Source organism: Bison bison, unplaced genomic scaffold (genome assembly GCF_000754665.1).
Source record: "Bison bison bison isolate TAMUID 2011002044 unplaced genomic scaffold, Bison_UMD1.0 scf7180017864530, whole genome shotgun sequence".
NCBI lineage: Eukaryota > Metazoa > Chordata > Mammalia > Artiodactyla > Bovidae > Bison > Bison bison.
Window position 1 is genome coordinate 13,284,902 of NW_011495080.1, and position 17,607 is coordinate 13,302,508.

At 36.7% G+C, this 17,607-nt stretch overlaps 1 protein-coding gene across 1 annotated transcript in view; it reads left to right on the forward strand.

The window, feature by feature from the left end:
• The window catches only part of WASL (Wiskott-Aldrich syndrome-like), a 40,054-nt gene extending 23,039 nt beyond the window's left edge, over positions 1 to 17,015 (forward strand). The window contains exons 8-10 of the mRNA XM_010831734.1: positions 3,815 to 4,335; positions 11,433 to 11,541; positions 14,353 to 17,015. Coding sequence (XP_010830036.1) covers positions 3,815 to 4,335; positions 11,433 to 11,541; positions 14,353 to 14,414 — 692 coding nt within the window. The 3' untranslated portion in view covers positions 14,415 to 17,015. The remainder of the gene's footprint in view (positions 1 to 3,814; positions 4,336 to 11,432; positions 11,542 to 14,352) is intronic.
• Positions 17,016 to 17,607: the final 592 nt, after the last annotated feature.

The window sequence follows — 17,607 nt, forward strand, 5'->3', positions numbered from 1 at the left end:
TAAGAAAGGAAATTTATTTCTATGAGTCAGATCATTTTTGTCTGTAATTTAATTTTTTTGAAATTTTGTGGGTTACCTCTTACAGCACTGCTATTGTTTTTAGTTTTACTTATTATACTTATTTTTAGTGATTGGTTTTTACACTTGGCATTATTTCAATAACCTACATAAAATATACTTGTATTTTTAACATTAATTTGGGGCAGTTCAGATCAGTCACACAGTCGTGTCTAACTCTTTGCGACCCCATGAACTGCAGCACGCCAGGCCTCTCTGTCCATCACCAGCTCCTGGAGTCTACCTAAACCCATGTCCATCGAGTTGGTGATGCCATCCAACCATCTCATCCTCTGTTGTCCCCTTCTCCTCCTGCCCTCAGTCTTTCCCAGCATCATGGTCTTTTCAAATGAGTCAGCTCTTCACATCAGGTGGCCAAAGTATTGGGAGTTTCAGCTTTAGCATCAGTCCTTCCAATGAACACCCAGGACTGATCTCCTTTAGGATGGACTGGTTGGATCTCCTTGCAGTCCAAGGGACTCTCAAGAGTCTTCTCCAACACCACAGTTCAAAAGCATCAATTCGGGGCTCCGCTTTCTTCACAGTCCAACTCTCACATCCATACATGACTACTGGAAAAACCATAGCCTTGACTAGACAGACCTTTGTTGGCAAAGTAATATCTCTGCTTTTTAGTATGCTGTCTAGGCTGGTCATAACTTTCCTTCCAAGGAGTAAGCGTCTTTTAATTTCATGGCTGCAGTTACCATCTGCAGGGATTTTGGAGCCTAGAAAAATAAAGTCAGCCACTGTGTCCACTGTTTCCCTATTTATTTGCCATGAAGTGATGGGACCGGCTGCCATGATCTTAGTTTTCTGAATGCTGAGCTTTAAGCGGGGAGGACTAAACATAAACATGCAGTTGGGTGAAGGACAACTCAGGGAGCTGTCAGTATTCCCATAGATTTCAATCTGTGTTGAATAATATATGCCTGCTTTGCTTAATCCTGATGAGAGTGCATGAGAGCAGTTCTTCAAAGTGTTTCCTGAATTCTGTAACACATTTCTTTTAAATATTAATGTATTTATATTGTTTTATAATTTCTGCTTTTAATTCCCTTAAATATCAAATATCTAGAGTTATCTACTGGTTATGCTTAATTTGACCTGAAATAATTATTTTTAAATATATCAGCTTGTCATTACAGTGTACCATCAAGAGGAAGTTTTTCTGAAAGTTTCAGTCTTCCTTTCTCACTAACCTTTGATAGTAAGAACAGTTTGATTTGTTGTAACTTTTGTGTCATGCTTTTTATTTACTAATTAAATATCTAAGAACTATCATTGTCATTCTGAATCTGGTGTTTGTGGTGACTCAGAGTTTTGAAAACCTATAGGCCTTCAGACTTTCTCATAGTGGTGTGTGGTGTCTGCCCAGTAGACGTTTTTGTGCATGTGAACCTAGCTGATGTTGTGCCATCTCTCCTCTCTTCTCCTCTTAATTCCTTCATATTTTTACCCTGAGATATGGTATATCTTTAGCATACTTTCCTTTTTATGTAGTCATAGTACAGACTATAAAAATAGAAAGGTGGTAATAGATGTTTTCCTCATGAAAATACAGAGAGATTTCCAGTCACTTTTCAGAGAATAGAAATGCTAAACTTGTGCTGTACCCAAATTTGGTACAGCTGATAATTTATTGACTATAAATTAATGCTCTCCCCTTGCCTGAGCAGTAATTTAGTGTCTCTTTGAGTGATTATTAGCTGAATCACAAATTATTCCAATCAGTGTGCTTACTCCCAGTTCAAAAGAACTTTATTCTCTCTACTGAAGAGATTCTTCATTGTACATAGAACATTATGGTTCCAGAGTCCTTAGCAAAACCACAGGAAATGATTGACTAACAATACAGTTTTTGTAGTATAGAGTGAGTCCTTTTCCTCTTGATTAGCAAACAATTAAATCATAAAAAATACTAGTTCAGATAAATATCATTGCTTTTTGAAATGCAAGCCTTAAATTGATTAAAATGATTATATCTGCTTGGAGGATTTGACGTACTCTCCTATTCAGGGGCTGTACATAATGTACATAGACCATGTCCTCTTGGTTTTACTGTTACCACAAAATATGCTCGAAAAAGACTGGTCTTAGCAAGTTTGTCTTCTTGCTTTGGATCTGGTGAGAAAATTGGGTGAACCTTAGCTGCAGCAGCAGCATGCCTTGAGTGTAAATCATGGGCACTTCCCTTAGGGGTGGCTTGTATCCAAGTAGGATGACTCTCCTGTTTGCTGCTCCATGTTTCCAGTTTTAAAAGTCTCTGTATCAGGAGACAATACCCTTGTGAGCCTTGCCTTACTGTCTTTTTCATCTCATGTTTATGACTAAATTTGATAGCATATTTTATAGCATATTTCCCATGATTATCTCAAATGAAATTAGAAAATAATGTTTGGCTTTCCTTTGAAGTGAGGGGTTTTTTTTTCCTCTTGGAGTCTCAGTGAACTCCGGGAGTTGGTGATGGACAGGGAGGCCTGGCGTGCTGCGATTCATGGGGTCGCAAAGAGTTAGACTGATCTGATCTGATCTGATCATTGCATTTTTGAGCATCTAATCCTATAATTTGAAATTAAGGTGGGTATTTGTATAGACTTTAGAACTATCCATCAGGAATATATTAGTTTGTACCAGTAAATATAAATAGCTTTATTCCTTTAAAAGAAAAATTATTTCTTTTCCTACTCATTCTTTAAATTAATGAAAAAATAATGAAGTTTATTATTCTGTAAATTTGTGTATGCTCTTGGTAAAATCATGCCTCTGGAAATGTAATATGTTTATACTTTGAACGTCTCTGTTTTAACTTACACTTTACCTTTAGTAAAATAAGAATGTATATATTATTACTGTCAGAGTAATATTTTACTACTAACTTGAATTTTACAGCATTTAGAAATTTTCAGTAAATTTGTTAATGTCTCCTGAATAAGTAATTGAACATTTCAGCTGAGCAACCCACCTCCCTTACTGCCATTACTAGAATTACACTATATCTATCACTATATTATATATTTATTATATATGTATTATGTATTCTTATATATCCTATAAACACAAAAATAGAGGACATTATAAATTACAAATGTAAGTTAGATGACAAAGGTTCACATTTTAAAAGAAAATCCCATGGACAGAGGAGCCTGTTAGGCTGCAGTCCATGGAGTCGCTGAGGGTCAGATACAACTGAGCGACTTCACTTTCACTTTTCACTTTCATGCATTGGAGAAGGAAATGGCAACCCACTCCAGTGTTCTTGCCTGGAGAATCCCAGGACGGGGGAGCCTGGTGGGCTGCCATCTATGGGGTTGCATAGAGTCGGACACGACTGAAGTGACTTAGCAGTAGCAGCAGATTAACTTGAGTAAATTCTAATAGATTATACTACATTAGCTATTTAATTCTGAATATAAATCAACTGTATAGAACAGCTAACTATACTTGATTCTTTAAAGAGGAAAAATAACCATTGATTTTTATTTTCTAACAACTAAATTCTACTACTTGAGCGAATATTTTTTCAAGACCAGGAAAGTGATCTTTAGGCTGAAGATTCCCAAATTATTGGGAATTATAAGATATCATAAGAATTATAAGATATCATCTTTGCTCAGATAGCTTTGTAATTAAAATACAAAGATGAGGCCTTTTTTTCCTCATACTGTTTTAATACATGTTGAAATATGTTGCTTTTTCAGTATAATGTTTGTGGGGGGAAAAAAGCATGCTTTCTTTTTTCCTGTTTGTATTTCAGCACCACCACCTCCACCACCATCAAGGGGAGGGCCGCCCCCTCCTCCCCCGCCTCCACATAGCTCGGGCCCTCCTCCCCCTCCTGCCAGGGGAAGAGGGGCTCCTCCTCCACCACCTTCAAGAGCTCCCACAGCTGCACCGCCACCACCGCCTCCATCCAGGCCAGGTGTAGGAGCCCCTCCACCACCGCCAAACAGGATGTACCCTCCTCCACTTCCAGCTCTTCCCTCCTCAGCACCTTCAGGGCCTCCACCACCACCTCCACCTCTGTCAGTGAGCGGGTCAGTGGCACCACCACCTCCGCCGCCACCTCCGCCTCCACCAGGGCCACCACCTCCCCCTGGCCTCCCTTCTGATGGTGACCACCAAGTTCCAACTCCTGCAGGAAGCAAAGCAGCTCTTTTAGATCAAATTAGAGAGGGTGCTCAGCTAAAAAAAGTGGAACAGAACAGTCGGCCGGTGTCCTGCTCTGGAAGGGATGCACTTTTAGACCAGATACGACAGGGTATTCAACTGAAATCTGTAAGTAATCCATTCTTTTCAATCTAGACTACCTATCTTCATGGAATTTTAAAGTATTATAAGATGTCTTTGGAAAGAAATATTTTTTTTACTTTTTCTCGTGGTATTTTTTTTAACCCAATGAACTTCTGATATTTTTAATACCATAAAACGCACACATTTATACCTTTACCTGTGTAACCTATATTTCTATATCAAAATACCACCTTAGAAAGGTCCCTCATGCCTCTCTCCCTTCTCAAAAAGAATCACTGATCTGATTTCTGTCACCATAGTTTTAGTTTACCTGTTATAGAATTTCAATAAAGAGAATATTGCACTGTGTTCAAAATTCATTGTTCTAGACTTTTAAATAAAATTTAATTGAGAGAAAAATCTTTATTAAACTACACAGAAGTAAAAGTAGCCATATTGAATCGTAATCATTTTGGTAAAGTCAGACTATTAACTGTATGAAAACTAAACTATATTTTAAAGTTTCTGTGTCTAAAATTTAGATTAGTAGAGAATCAGACTCCACAGAGAATTGAAAGAATTTCTGTGGTGATGGCAGATAATTTTGGATTCTCTGAGTTGGATGAGGTCATCATTTAGCCTTCTTCTAGAGCAGGGCTTCCCTGTTGGCAGTGTGAGAGACTCAGGTTCGACCCCTGGGTCGGGAAGATCCTCTGGAGAAGGAAATGGCAACCCACTCCAGGACCCTTGCCTGGAAAATCCCATGGACAGAGAAGCCTGGTATGCTACAGTCCATGGGGTCACAAAGAGTCAGACACAACTGAGCGACTTCACTTTCACTTAGAGCAGAGGTTACCAAACTTTTTTCTTTAAAGGACTAGACAGTAAACATTTTAGGCTTGCAAACCCATATAGTATGTTACAACTGCTCAGCTCTGCTGTTACAGCACAGATGCAACAGCCGTACATATACTGTGAAAGCAGCCATAGACAGCACATAAATGAATGGACATGGTTGTGTTCTATAAAGCTGTATTTATGGACACTGAAATTTGAATTTCATATAATTTGTACATATCACAAATATTCTTCTTTCATTTTTGTTTTCTTTCAACCATTTGAAAGTGTAAAAATCATTCTTAGCTTTAAGAAAGTTATACAAAAAGATGAGACAGACTAGATTTGGCCCGTGCAGTAGTTTGCTGACCCCTGACCTAAAGCCTAAGCTACCTAACATTCCTACACTTCCTCCAGGCCTTTAGATGTGGTCTCTCAGTTCTTGGAGGAACACTTTTCTGTAGGACTTCAGACAGAAATGATAGCTTTTTCTATGAAGTAAATGGAACTAAAAGGAGGAGATTTTTAATGGAAAATTATTTTGCAGTAGGTAGAGAATTATAATTTCCTAAATCCTAGAAACTGTCTAGGAGGGAAATGACAGATAGGGAACACAACTAATTGAATGAAGGCATTTAAACATTAGCATAGCACAGATTTAAGAAACTTCTGGTCTTTAAAGTGTGTTTAGATCTTTTCTTAACATGTATCCAGAATGATACTTAGATCAGCCTCTGAACAATCAACTTCCCTCTTCCCATTTATTTCTGACTAAAGGTTTCTCAGGAACTGAATAGTTGTTAGTGGGCAGAATTATTGTCAAAATGACCACAGCCCAGATGAAGAGCAGATTTTAATGGGGCCGTCCGTACCCTTTAGAATTTCAGGTACATAAGTTGACCCTTGGACACGGGAGTTATGTGTACAAGCCCCTGGAGCAGTCAGATGTGTGTATAACTTTTGACTCCCCCAAAACTTAATTACTAATGGCCTGTTGTTATCTGGAAGCCTTACAATAACATAAAAATGAACATGTTTTATATGTTTTATATATATATTATACTATATGCTATATTCTTAAAGTAAGCTAGAGAAGAGAAATGTTAAGAAAATCATAAGGAAGAGAAAACACATTTACAGTACTGAATTGGATTTATTGATACTATAACTTTACATCATCTGCTCACAAGATGAATAGTCTGTTAGTACCTACGTCAGTATTGGTCAATATTCTTTTTATATATATATATATATTCTTATATAATGCTAGATGTTATATGTAATACACTAGACATTGAAAATGAAAATATGATAAATTTATAGTTATTTACAGGTATAACAATTTATATGTTGATAATGATTGCTTTATGGTAGCCTAGTATATTCAGTATTATTGCTTCACAGTAGCTGACCTACATACTAATGAATGAATCATTATAAAATTTTTATGGCATATATTATTACAGTCATATTCTTAATACTGTATTGGAAACATTGTTTTTTTGTTGTTGTTTTTTTTTTTCAAAACCACTTACCTGTGATGATGGACAGCTACACGGTTTCTCCAGTTACGAGAGAGGCATACTGTATGGTGATATAATATGGTGTAATCTTGTACACTGTGTCCTACATGATGAATACTTAGGCAATGTTGATATGAAAATATTTCATACAGTTCTCACCATGTAGTTATTAGATTTTCACAAAAAGGCACACTTACACAACAGATAAGTTTATTTTATTAACTGTATGGCATGATCAGTTCAGTTCAGTCACTGAGTCCAACTCTTTGCGGCCCCATGGAGTGCAGCACGCCAGGCTTCCTGTCCATCACCAACTCCCGGAGCTTGCTCAACTCATGTCCATCGAGTTGGTGATGCCATCCAACCATCTCATCCTCTGTCATCCCCTTCTCCTCCTGTCTTCAGTCTTTCCCAGCATCAGGATCTTTTCCAATGAGTATCAGGTGGTCAAAATATTGAAGTTTCAGCTTCAACATCAGTCTTTCCAATGAATATTCAGGACTGATTTCCTTTAGGATTGATTGGTTTGATCTCCTTGCTGTCCAAGGGACTCTTAGTAGTCTTCCCCAACACCACGGTTCAGAAGCATCAGTTCTTCTGCGCTCAGCTTTCTTTATAGTCCAACTCTCACATCCATACATGACTACTGGAAAAACCATAGCTTTGACTAGACGGACCTTTGTTGACAAAGTAATGTCTCTGCTTTTTAATGTGCTGTCTAAGTTGGTCATAGCTTTTCTTCCAAGGAGCAGACATTAATTTCGTAGCTGCAGTGATTTTGGAGCCCCCCCCAAAATAAAATCTGTCACTGTTTCCATTGTTTCCACATCAATTTGCCATGAAGTGATGGAACCAGATGCCATGATCTTTATTTTTTGAATGTTGAGTTTTAAGCCAACTTTTCACTCTGCTCTTTGACTTTCATCAAGAGGCTTTTTAGTTCCTCTTGACTTTCTGCTATAAGGGTGGTGTCATTTGCATATCTGAGGTTATTGATATTTCTCCTGGCAGTCTTAATTCCAGCTTGTGCTTCATCCAGCTCTGCATTTTGGATGATGTACACTACATATAAGTTAAATAAGTAAGGTGACAATGTACAGCTTTGACATACTCCTTTCCCAGTTTGCAGCCAGTCTGTTGTTCCATGTCTGGTTTTAACAGTTGCTTCTTGACCTGCATACAGATTTCTGAGGAGGCAGGTCAGGTGATCTGGTACTTTCATCTCTTTAAGAATTTTCACAGTTTGTTGTGATCCACACAGTCAGTGGCTTTGGCGTAGTCAATAAAGCAGAAGTAGATGTTTTTCTGGAACTCTCTTGCTTTTTCGATGATCCAGTGGATGTTGGCAATTTGATATCTGGTTCCTCTGCATTTTCTAAATCCAACTTGAACATCTGGAAGTTCATGGTTCACGTACTGTTGAAGTCTAGCTTTGAGAATTTTGAGCATTACTTTGCTACTGTGTGAGATGAGTGCAATTGTGCGGTAGTTTGAGCATTCTTTGGCATTGCCTCTGTTTAGGACTGGAATGAAAACTGATCTTTTCCAGTCCTGTGGCCACTGCTGAGTTTTCCAAATTTGTTGGCATATTGAGTGCAGTACTTTCACAGCATCATCTTTTAGGATTTGAAATAAGTCAACTGGAATTCCATCACCCCCACTAGCTTCTTTCGTAGTGATGCTTCCTAAGGCCCACTTGACTTTGCATTCCAGAATGTCTGGCTCTAGGTGAGTGATCACACCATTGTGGTTATCTGGGTCATTAAGATCTTTTTTGTATAGTTCTGTGTATTCTTGCCACCTCTTCGTAATATCTTCTGCTTCTGTTAGGTCCATACCATTTCTGTCCTTGATTGTGCCCATCTTTGCATGAAAAGCTCCCTTGGTATCTCTGGTTTTCTTGAAGAGATCTCTAGTCTTTCCCATTCTGTTGTTTTCTCTATTTCTTTGCATTGATCACTGAGGAAGGCTTTCTTATCTCTCCTTGCTATTCTTTGGAACTCTGCATGATGATGGCATGATGATTACTTCTACTGCTTAAGTGAAAGTGGATCATCACAAAGGTCTTCATCATTGTTGTCTTCACACTGAGTAGGCTGAGGAGGAGGAGTAGGAAAAGAAGGGGTTGGTCTCCTACACCTAACTGCAGTGATAGCTTCATGAATTTCTTGTTCTTTTTTCATTATGACCTTAATGCTGGATTCATTTATCCTTAATTGGTGGGCAGCTGCAAACCTCATTCTATAGAACATATCACAAAATTCAGCTTTTTCTTGTAATGTCATGACTTTTCTCCCCTTCTTTGGAGTACTTCCAGCATCACCAGTGGCACTTGTCCCATGGTTTTATTCAAGGATTGCAGTATTGCACTCAATCCAATGAAAAATACACGAGAACTGCAAGAGATCACTTTTTACTGCGATACACAATTTACTGGGGAGACAAAGTGCTCACACTAGTAGAATCACAAGGAGTTTCAAGTAGATACTCATGCTTGGCTCACTGAATTAGCGACAGAAGGTATCTGCAAAATTAGGGCAATAGTACAGTGTGCACTGCAATTAATCTTATGCAGTTATAATTTAAAACTGCATCTTTACATTTATTTACCTTTCTGTTAACAGGGAATGATGCCATGTATGTAGGATTTCCCAAAGTCTCTGTGTGTGCATAAGCTTTAATAAATTCTCACTTCTTACAATAGATTTGTATATACTTTATGGTAGTAAATGGTAAAGTAGACCTGTATCTACATATGTTTTATGCATTCATGACATGTCTAACTTTTTCTTTTCATGAATTTGGGCAATGGGGTTCATCTATTAAGTTTTTTCAGATGTAGAAGATCTTTAAAAAATGTCCCAATACATTTATTGAAAAAAATCTGCATATTAGTGGACCCATGCAATTCAAACTCATGTTATTCAAGGGTAGCTATGTGTATGTGTGTAATTATTTAGTATAGCTGTGCTATTTCATTTTTAATTATACCAATAACATACTTTTCTGTGGATACTATCAAGGACAAAATTAACAAAATGAGTATTTTGTATAAATGACTACTTATTTTAATCAAAGTGCACAGAGAGCAGTACTTTCTAAATTGTATTTTTTTCCCCTTAGTTTCTACAGATTTCCTGTAGTCTCTTTTTTAATGGGGCTTCCCTTGTGGCTTAGCTCGTAAAGAATTCCACTTGCAATGCAGAAGACCTGGGTTTGATCTCTGGGTTGGGAATATCCCTGGAGAAGGAGAAGGCTACCCACTCCAGTATTCTGGCCTGGAGAATTCCATGACTGTACAGTCCATGGGGTTGGAAAGAGTTGGGAGTGTTGAAATCAGGGATTATTTTATATAGAAATTCGATTTTAATAAAATCCTTTTTTTTCTGTTTTAATGAGACCCTTTACTGATAGGGTTTAAAAAAAAAAAAAAAACTTTTTATTTTGTACTGGGGTATAGTCGATTAACACAATGTTACAGTAGTTTCAGATGAACAACAAAGGGACTCAGCCATGCTTATACATGTATCCATTCTCCCCCAAGCCCCACTCCCATCCAAGCTGACACATAACATTGAGCAGTTACATGTGCTGTACAGTAGGTCTTTGTTGGTTATGCATTTTAAATATAGCAGTGTGTACATGACCTTCCCAAAGTCCCTAACCGTCACGTTCCCTGGCATCCATAAGTTCATTTTCTAAGTCTGTGAGTCTCTTTAATGAGACCCTTTAATACTTATTTTTTTCCCCCAAATGTAGTTTGTATTAGATAAAGTAAATAGTACTTTAGTTGGGGAAAGTTAGTTGCCTTGTGAGGTACATTTTGAAGGCTACCCATCTGATCTCCTTAAAGAGAAGTTTCACATACATGAGAAGGAAGGTTAATTTTGAATTACAGTATATATATTGTCTATTATACATATTTAGAATATGTATGTATACATATGTGTACATATTTATACATTATATCTATGCTATGCTAAGTCACTTCAGTCGTGTCCGACTCTGCGACCCCATAGACAGCAGCCCACCAGGCTCCCCCATCCCTGGGATTCTCCGTGCAAGAACACTGGAGTGGGTTGCCATTTCCTTCTCCAGTGCATGAAAGTGAAAAGTGAAAGTGAAGTCGCTCAGTCGTGTCCGACTCTTAGCCACCCCATGGAGTGCAGCCTAATAGGCTCCTCCGTCCATGGGATTTTCGAAGCAAGAGGACTGGAGTGGGGTGCCATTGTCTTCTAAGTTATACTTTATAACTTTATATTAAATACAATATTTAAAATTATAAAGCTTATTAGCAAAGTTGAATTTTTCAGGAAAATACAAGTCTCTTTAAATGCTCTTAGATATCTTGAAATGTGCTTCTCACCTTGTAGCTCTCGGAATCTAAATATGTCCTCAGTTTTATAAAATACCCTTTGATAACTGTTTTAAAGTTTCTTATCAGCCCAGATTTTGTATATTAGAATAAACAGAAGTAACTCAACTTCAAGGGCAAGTAGCAAAAAGTTTGATTTTTAATCTAAATTTGGAAATCTGTTGATGGCCTATACATTAAAAATGGAAAATATATCTTGCATAAGTCTTCTAAAGCAGCAATTTTGGGTTTTTTTTTTGTTTGTTTTTTCTTAATTCATTTAATCCTATCCTGGGCTTGATTGTTTGCTTTTTTGGTTTTATTTTGTTTTAAAATAATGAAGTGATTGTAAGAGAGAAAGATTTTCTGGAGAGAGAGACTTTTTGATAAGGATGTATTACTCAGTTTTGCTGACTTTCCTTTCCAAGGTAACTGATGCCCCAGAGTCTACACCACCAGCACCTGCACCCACTTCAGGAATTGTAGGTGCATTAATGGAAGTGATGCAGAAGAGGAGCAAAGCCATTCATTCTTCAGGTATATTTGCATGTGTATACGTATAGTTAATAAATTTGAATATTTGAAGTTCTGTTTCTCTTTTTGTTCTATGACAGTCTTTTCTAGATTTTCTTCCTGCTACTGAATAACTTATTGATATAGGTTCTCAGACTTATTTTAAGATGTTGTCACTGTGACTAGTCTGTTTGAAGCTTAATGGAGGCCATGTCATAACCATAAATTGGAAGAACAATTTTGGCAAAAATGGCAGTTTTGTTTCCCAAACTAGAAGTATTAATAGAATGCCTAGCAAACAACTTCTTAAAAAAGACTTGACATTCCTGTATCTCATTCCTGAGACATTCTTGTAACTTAAGGTAAATTTAGGTTTCCCTGATTTGTAAGAATTGGGACTGAGAAATGAGATAAATTGTATTGTTTCTGGGGTTTGCTAAAGAACCCTAGTTTTTTGTTTTCTCTTTTTTGTTTTTTCCCAAAACATTATTTGAATAAAATAGTTTGTACTTGTGGTTATTAAACATATGCACACCACCATTAAATGAGTATCATTTTTGAAAGAGAGAAAGAATATGGGTTTTGCTACGGTAATGGTGGAGATTTACTGAAGAACATGATGTATTAGATGCAGATCTTTGTTCTTATTTAATCTATTATTTATTCTCTGTGGTGGACCTCATTTCTCCAGATTGTTACATGGAGAGAATTCATAAATCAGATGATTGATATGAATAGCAAATTATTATGCAAATAACCAGAAGGTTGCTGAGCACATAGTAGGTGCTCAGTAAATGTTGTTTTCTTTGTTTATTTCCCCTTAAGGATGTGGATGTCTATGATCCTTTAGCAACATTTGTTTTCCTTAAATAGGCATTTTTATTTCTATACTGTGCTAAAAAGATAGAATAGGCTAATTCAGTCCACAAGTATTCATTGTGAGATAATAAGAAAAAAAGAAAAATCCCTGCCTTTATGGAGCATGCATTCCAGTGAGAAAGAGAGAGATAATAAATAAAACAAATTCGAAAATATGTACTTTAAATAGTGATATGTACTAAGGAAAGAAAGTAAGCAGAAAAAGACTAACAGACTGTGAGAGAGAATTTCATTTATCATAGGATAATGAGGCTTACCTAAGATATCATTTGAGAAAAGACTCAAAGGAGTTCAGGGAGTAAACCATGTAGAAAACAGGAAAATATGCACAGCCAATACAAACTCCCTGAGGTTGAGGAACAGTGCCAAGGTCAGTAGGGGTGGAACAAGAAGAAGAATAAGGAAGAAAGAGAAAGAAGAATAAGGAAGAAAAAAATAAGAAAGTAGTATGCGAGGTGGCAGGAAGCCGAGAGTAAGGCTTTGGAGGCCATGACTGTGGTGGGCGGCCACTGGAAGGTTCTTAGCAGAGTAATGATTGGCAGTGATCCGAGCAGGATATGATGCAGCTTTGAACCAGATTGGTAGCTCCTGAGAAGTGGTTGGATACTAGTTATACTTTGAATGTGGATAACATTGGGTTTGTTGATGGATTGAAAACAAAATTTGGGAAAAAAGGAGTGATGGATGAGTCTGAGGTTTTTGACCTGAGCAACTCAAAGAGTGAAGTTTTCATTAATAGAATGGAGAAAGATTTAGGAGAACCAAGTTTGAAAGGAAAGATAGGAATTTGATTCTGTACATATTAAATTTGAGATACTTACTAAAAATTTAAAAGTATATGTTGAGTAGGCATTTGGTTATGAGTCAAATTCAGGGGAGAGATGTGAACTGTTAATATAATTCTGCATGTAATTAAGTACACGGTATTTAAAGGTACAGAACTGGATGAGATCATCAAAGAAGTGGGTATAAACAGAGAAGAGAAAGTCTAGTAGAGTTTGGAGGACTGGCGAATGTGGTATCTTAGAAGTCAGGGGAAGAAGTTTGAAGGAGGGCAGGGTGATCATCTGGGTTAGATGGGTGTGATGGGTCACAAAACTGAAAACAGAGAATTGAGCTTTAGCTTTAGGAGAAGGGAAAGGCTACCCACTGCAGTTCTGACCTGGAGAATTCCATGGACTGTATAGTCCATGGGATCACAAAGAGTCAGACACGACTGAACGACTTTCATGTTCAAGTTCACTTTTAGTGATAGTAGGTCCTTGGTGACTGGGAAAGAGCAGTGCTAGTGGGTTCAAGAGAGAATCAGGGTAGAAAAGGAGATTGGGTATTGGGGTGCCTACTCTGTTTCCTCTATGGCTTAGTGCTGATGCGGTTCCTACCTGTCACTGGAATTATAACTGAAGTCAGCTAAACAACGTGCAAGTATATTTTTTTTTTGCAGCTTTTCTTGTGATATGTGTGTTGATTCATAGAAAATGAAGTTTTAGTTGCCCAGTCTGATTCTTTGCAACCCCATGGACTGTAACCCACCAGGCTCCTCCCTGCATGGAATTCTCCAGGAAAGAATAGTGGAATGGGTAACCATTTTCTTCTCCAGGGGAGCTTCCCAACCCAGGGATTGAACCGGGTCTCCTGCATTGTGGGCAGATTCTTTACCATCTGAGCCACCAGAGAAGCCCTGTTGATTCAGAGAGATCAACTCGTGATTTTACACATAAGGAAGCACAGGTTGAAACTGGTTCCATAGAGATTAACGAACTAGAATCCAAGTCTTCTTACTCCTAATCTTCAGCTCACAATCAAATACTCTTTAAATGTATTTTATTGATTCATTTTAAACCATTTTAGTAACTGGATTCCTCCAGGTTGTATTTTAGAAGTTGAATAGCAAGAATTATGTTGTGTCATTTTATTTATGTGTATGTTTTAATTGTCTTACTGATTCTCTTCTAGACGAAGATGAGGATGAAGATGATGATGAAGATTTTGAGGATGATGATGAATGGGAAGACTGATCTATATATTATATATATATATTTTTAAGGTGAAATACTAAACACTACTTTCTGTCTATGGATTCTGTAAAATTATCATGTAAATGTTCTACCAATTTGCTGTATATTTTTGTTGCCTTTTTGCTTTTTTTTTATTAATCTGTGCAATACCTCATTTAATCTGTAAGGGTTTGTCATAATCCTCTGCAAAGCTACTCCCTGTGACTGTGTGCACGTTTACACCAGGATGCTCACTTGATTTGTGAGTGTTTTTCATTCCATCAACAAGGGAGTTTAAATATTATATGTGAGACTGACAAAAACCTTAATGTAATTTAGTTATAATGCCAGAAGGAAAACACTATTTTCATACCCTACTTTTTCTGTACCTAAATTTTCTTATTAAAATCTAGTATAGCACTACATTCTTTTTTAAGTGATGCAAACCTTAGTTTATTTAGCCCCTTCTTTTTGAACACATGCCACATGAATGTTGAAACTGATACATTGCACAGTTCTCTAGACTTCACTACACTGATGCAAGTTCTCAAATTTTAGCAATATGCTCTACGTAAAATCACTACAGAGATGCTAGTTGGGAAAATGAGTAACACACCTCTTACAGCAGTATTGCCTGTTGTTGTACAGATCTGGTATTTGGAGGCTGGAATCATAAGGAGCCCTTGCATCCCTAATCTTGACTGAGATTATTTTTGTGTTATAGCAAATGTGGCAGGCTCTTTTTGGCAAAAATTTTTAAAAAGTATTTTTGGTATTATTCTGAAAGAAAAGATGTTAAAGTTTAGGGGATCTTAGATATAATTCCATACTACATGAACTGAAGGAGGCTATACATTGTGGTATTTGATTAATTTACTATAAAAAATTCAGAACATAAAAATGAGGTAGGATTAAGTATTTTTATTTTGCAGTCTGTATGGATTGAGATAATTCAGAAATACCAACCATAGAAATCTTACCTAGTTGGCTAAGGTATACCCTGTAATAGTGAAACTATAATATGCTGGGTGTTTTTTTTTAAATTTTGATAATTTCTCAAGGTTTTTGTCAAATGTCAGGTGAAGGGTTACCTTTTTCTTAAAAGATTGATGGTCCCAATGTCAAATTTCTTGGAACACAAAACCCAATGATAGATTTTTAAAAAGCAAAAATAAAACTTTACAACCTGCATATCTGTTATATATGCTACATGATGTGTTAAAATTAGGGTTTCCTTGCCTCTCTACAGTACACTAGTCTGCCTAAGAGTGATTGTTTCATATATATAGCATTAATTATCATACCTGCCTACTTTAAATTTTAGGTAGAAAAATGATCTGATTTAAATAAATACAGACACCTATTTTTCTCACATTGAGTCATATACAGAATGTAGTTCCAAATGTATTTCATTACTATAGTCACAATATCTGACTAAAAATTAAGCTCTCTATAATTGTACCGACCAAAATCTAGTTATTGGCATGATCTTGACAGGCTGGACCTGCAAGATGTGGCTTGAATTTTAACCAGTTATCACATAATCTCTAGTGATCATGCATCTAGTTATCATGAGAAATAATTTAAAAGGTTTTGTTGCTGAAAGCAGTAAGTGGTGCAGTACAATAGTTAAGTTATTCAGAGACTGTTACCTACCTTGCAGGAATAATTTAAGCTCATGGGAAAGATTCTAGACTTTTTGTTTCTTGCAAAAAAAACAGTGCCCTCTGCTGCTAAAAACCTTTTTCTGCTTACTTTTTTTTTTTTTATTGTGGCTTAATTTCTGTGGGTCTGGTGTGGATGAGGCTGGACAACAACAACCAATAAAATTAGGAATTTGTGCAAATGGTAAATAGAACGTTTTAATTATTTTAAATAATATTGATCATTTTCCTTTTTGTTTCTTTTAGACATTATATAAATTTTTTGCAATATCTTGGAAATGTCTTTAATGCCAATTTAAGATATCTGTTCACTTTGGGGCAAGGAATGCAGGGTTTTCTAGCTAACTTCGTTATGATAAAGATTTATCAGGAGCTGCTCTGAGCAGAGGATATCAAATCTTCGAATTGGAAACACAATTCTAAACATGTGAGATGGGTATAAAATTTGCCAATGGTAATTGAGTTTATTCTTTCTTCTTAAAGGACAAAAAAAAAAAGACTTTTGTTGTTGCACAAAGTCTAAATTAATATTGGTTGAAACACAGCAGCTGTGGGATTCAGTCCAGGCATGAAGACTAAATCCACTGTAGATGTAAAGGTTGCATGTTTTCAGTCCTCCACCGCCTCGCACCGTGGACAGCACTATACCTGTGCGTCGTCTGAGAGCTTCCCACATGCACTCCAGCTAAATGATTGTCTGGTAGCCTTCGCGTTTAACAAACTAGCATGAGGCTTTTTATATCTAAATGCTACGTGATAGACAATTTCAGCTAGCCACATATTGTATGTATGAGATTCATAAAGACTTTCAATCATTCATTTCCATTTATCAACTGAAATTTTGTTTAGTATGTGAATTTTTTTTTTTTTTTGAAATGTATAGTGAATAGGATGTTGCACTGGTGGCAATTCATCATGGAGCATAATAAAATTAATTTGACCCAAATAGTATAAAATAGTTTGTTTTCATTTGTTTATTGTTAAGAGATTAAAATGGGTAAAAAAAAAAATTTCAAACTGTTTAATAATGGATTCACAGCAGTGAATGGAAATGGTTGAAGTTTTCAGCCAACTGCATGCCCTGAAAGTTGGAGTGTGCCATTAAATAAACTTGGTGAGCAAAAGAATGTTACACCCTGTTCTGCCGGGAAACGTGACAGCTGCTCAGCTGTTCCTCCAGGAGCCACTGCTGTGGTATACAGAGTGTTCACATTGCAAGGTCACATTGGAACTTGTGCACACCGAAAATGTTGTGCTTTCCTAAATCAGAGTGATAGTGGAGTTTACTGGTAGTTTCAGTAAAAGCCAAATACAGTAGTTCATGTGGAAGGAACTTAAAGAGCTTTGCTATCAAAGGTGGTGCTTACTTTTAAACAGGAAATTCAGTTTTTGATAAGTAGAATTTTCCGTTCTACTGACCCTGGCACAAGTGGGTGTCTGAAGATTAAGCTGAGTTGTGGAATCTGTTGTGTAGGATGCTGCAAAATGCCTTCTAAAAGCATTGGTCACATTTAAACATTTTCCATAATGATATGTCCTTTTACAAATTT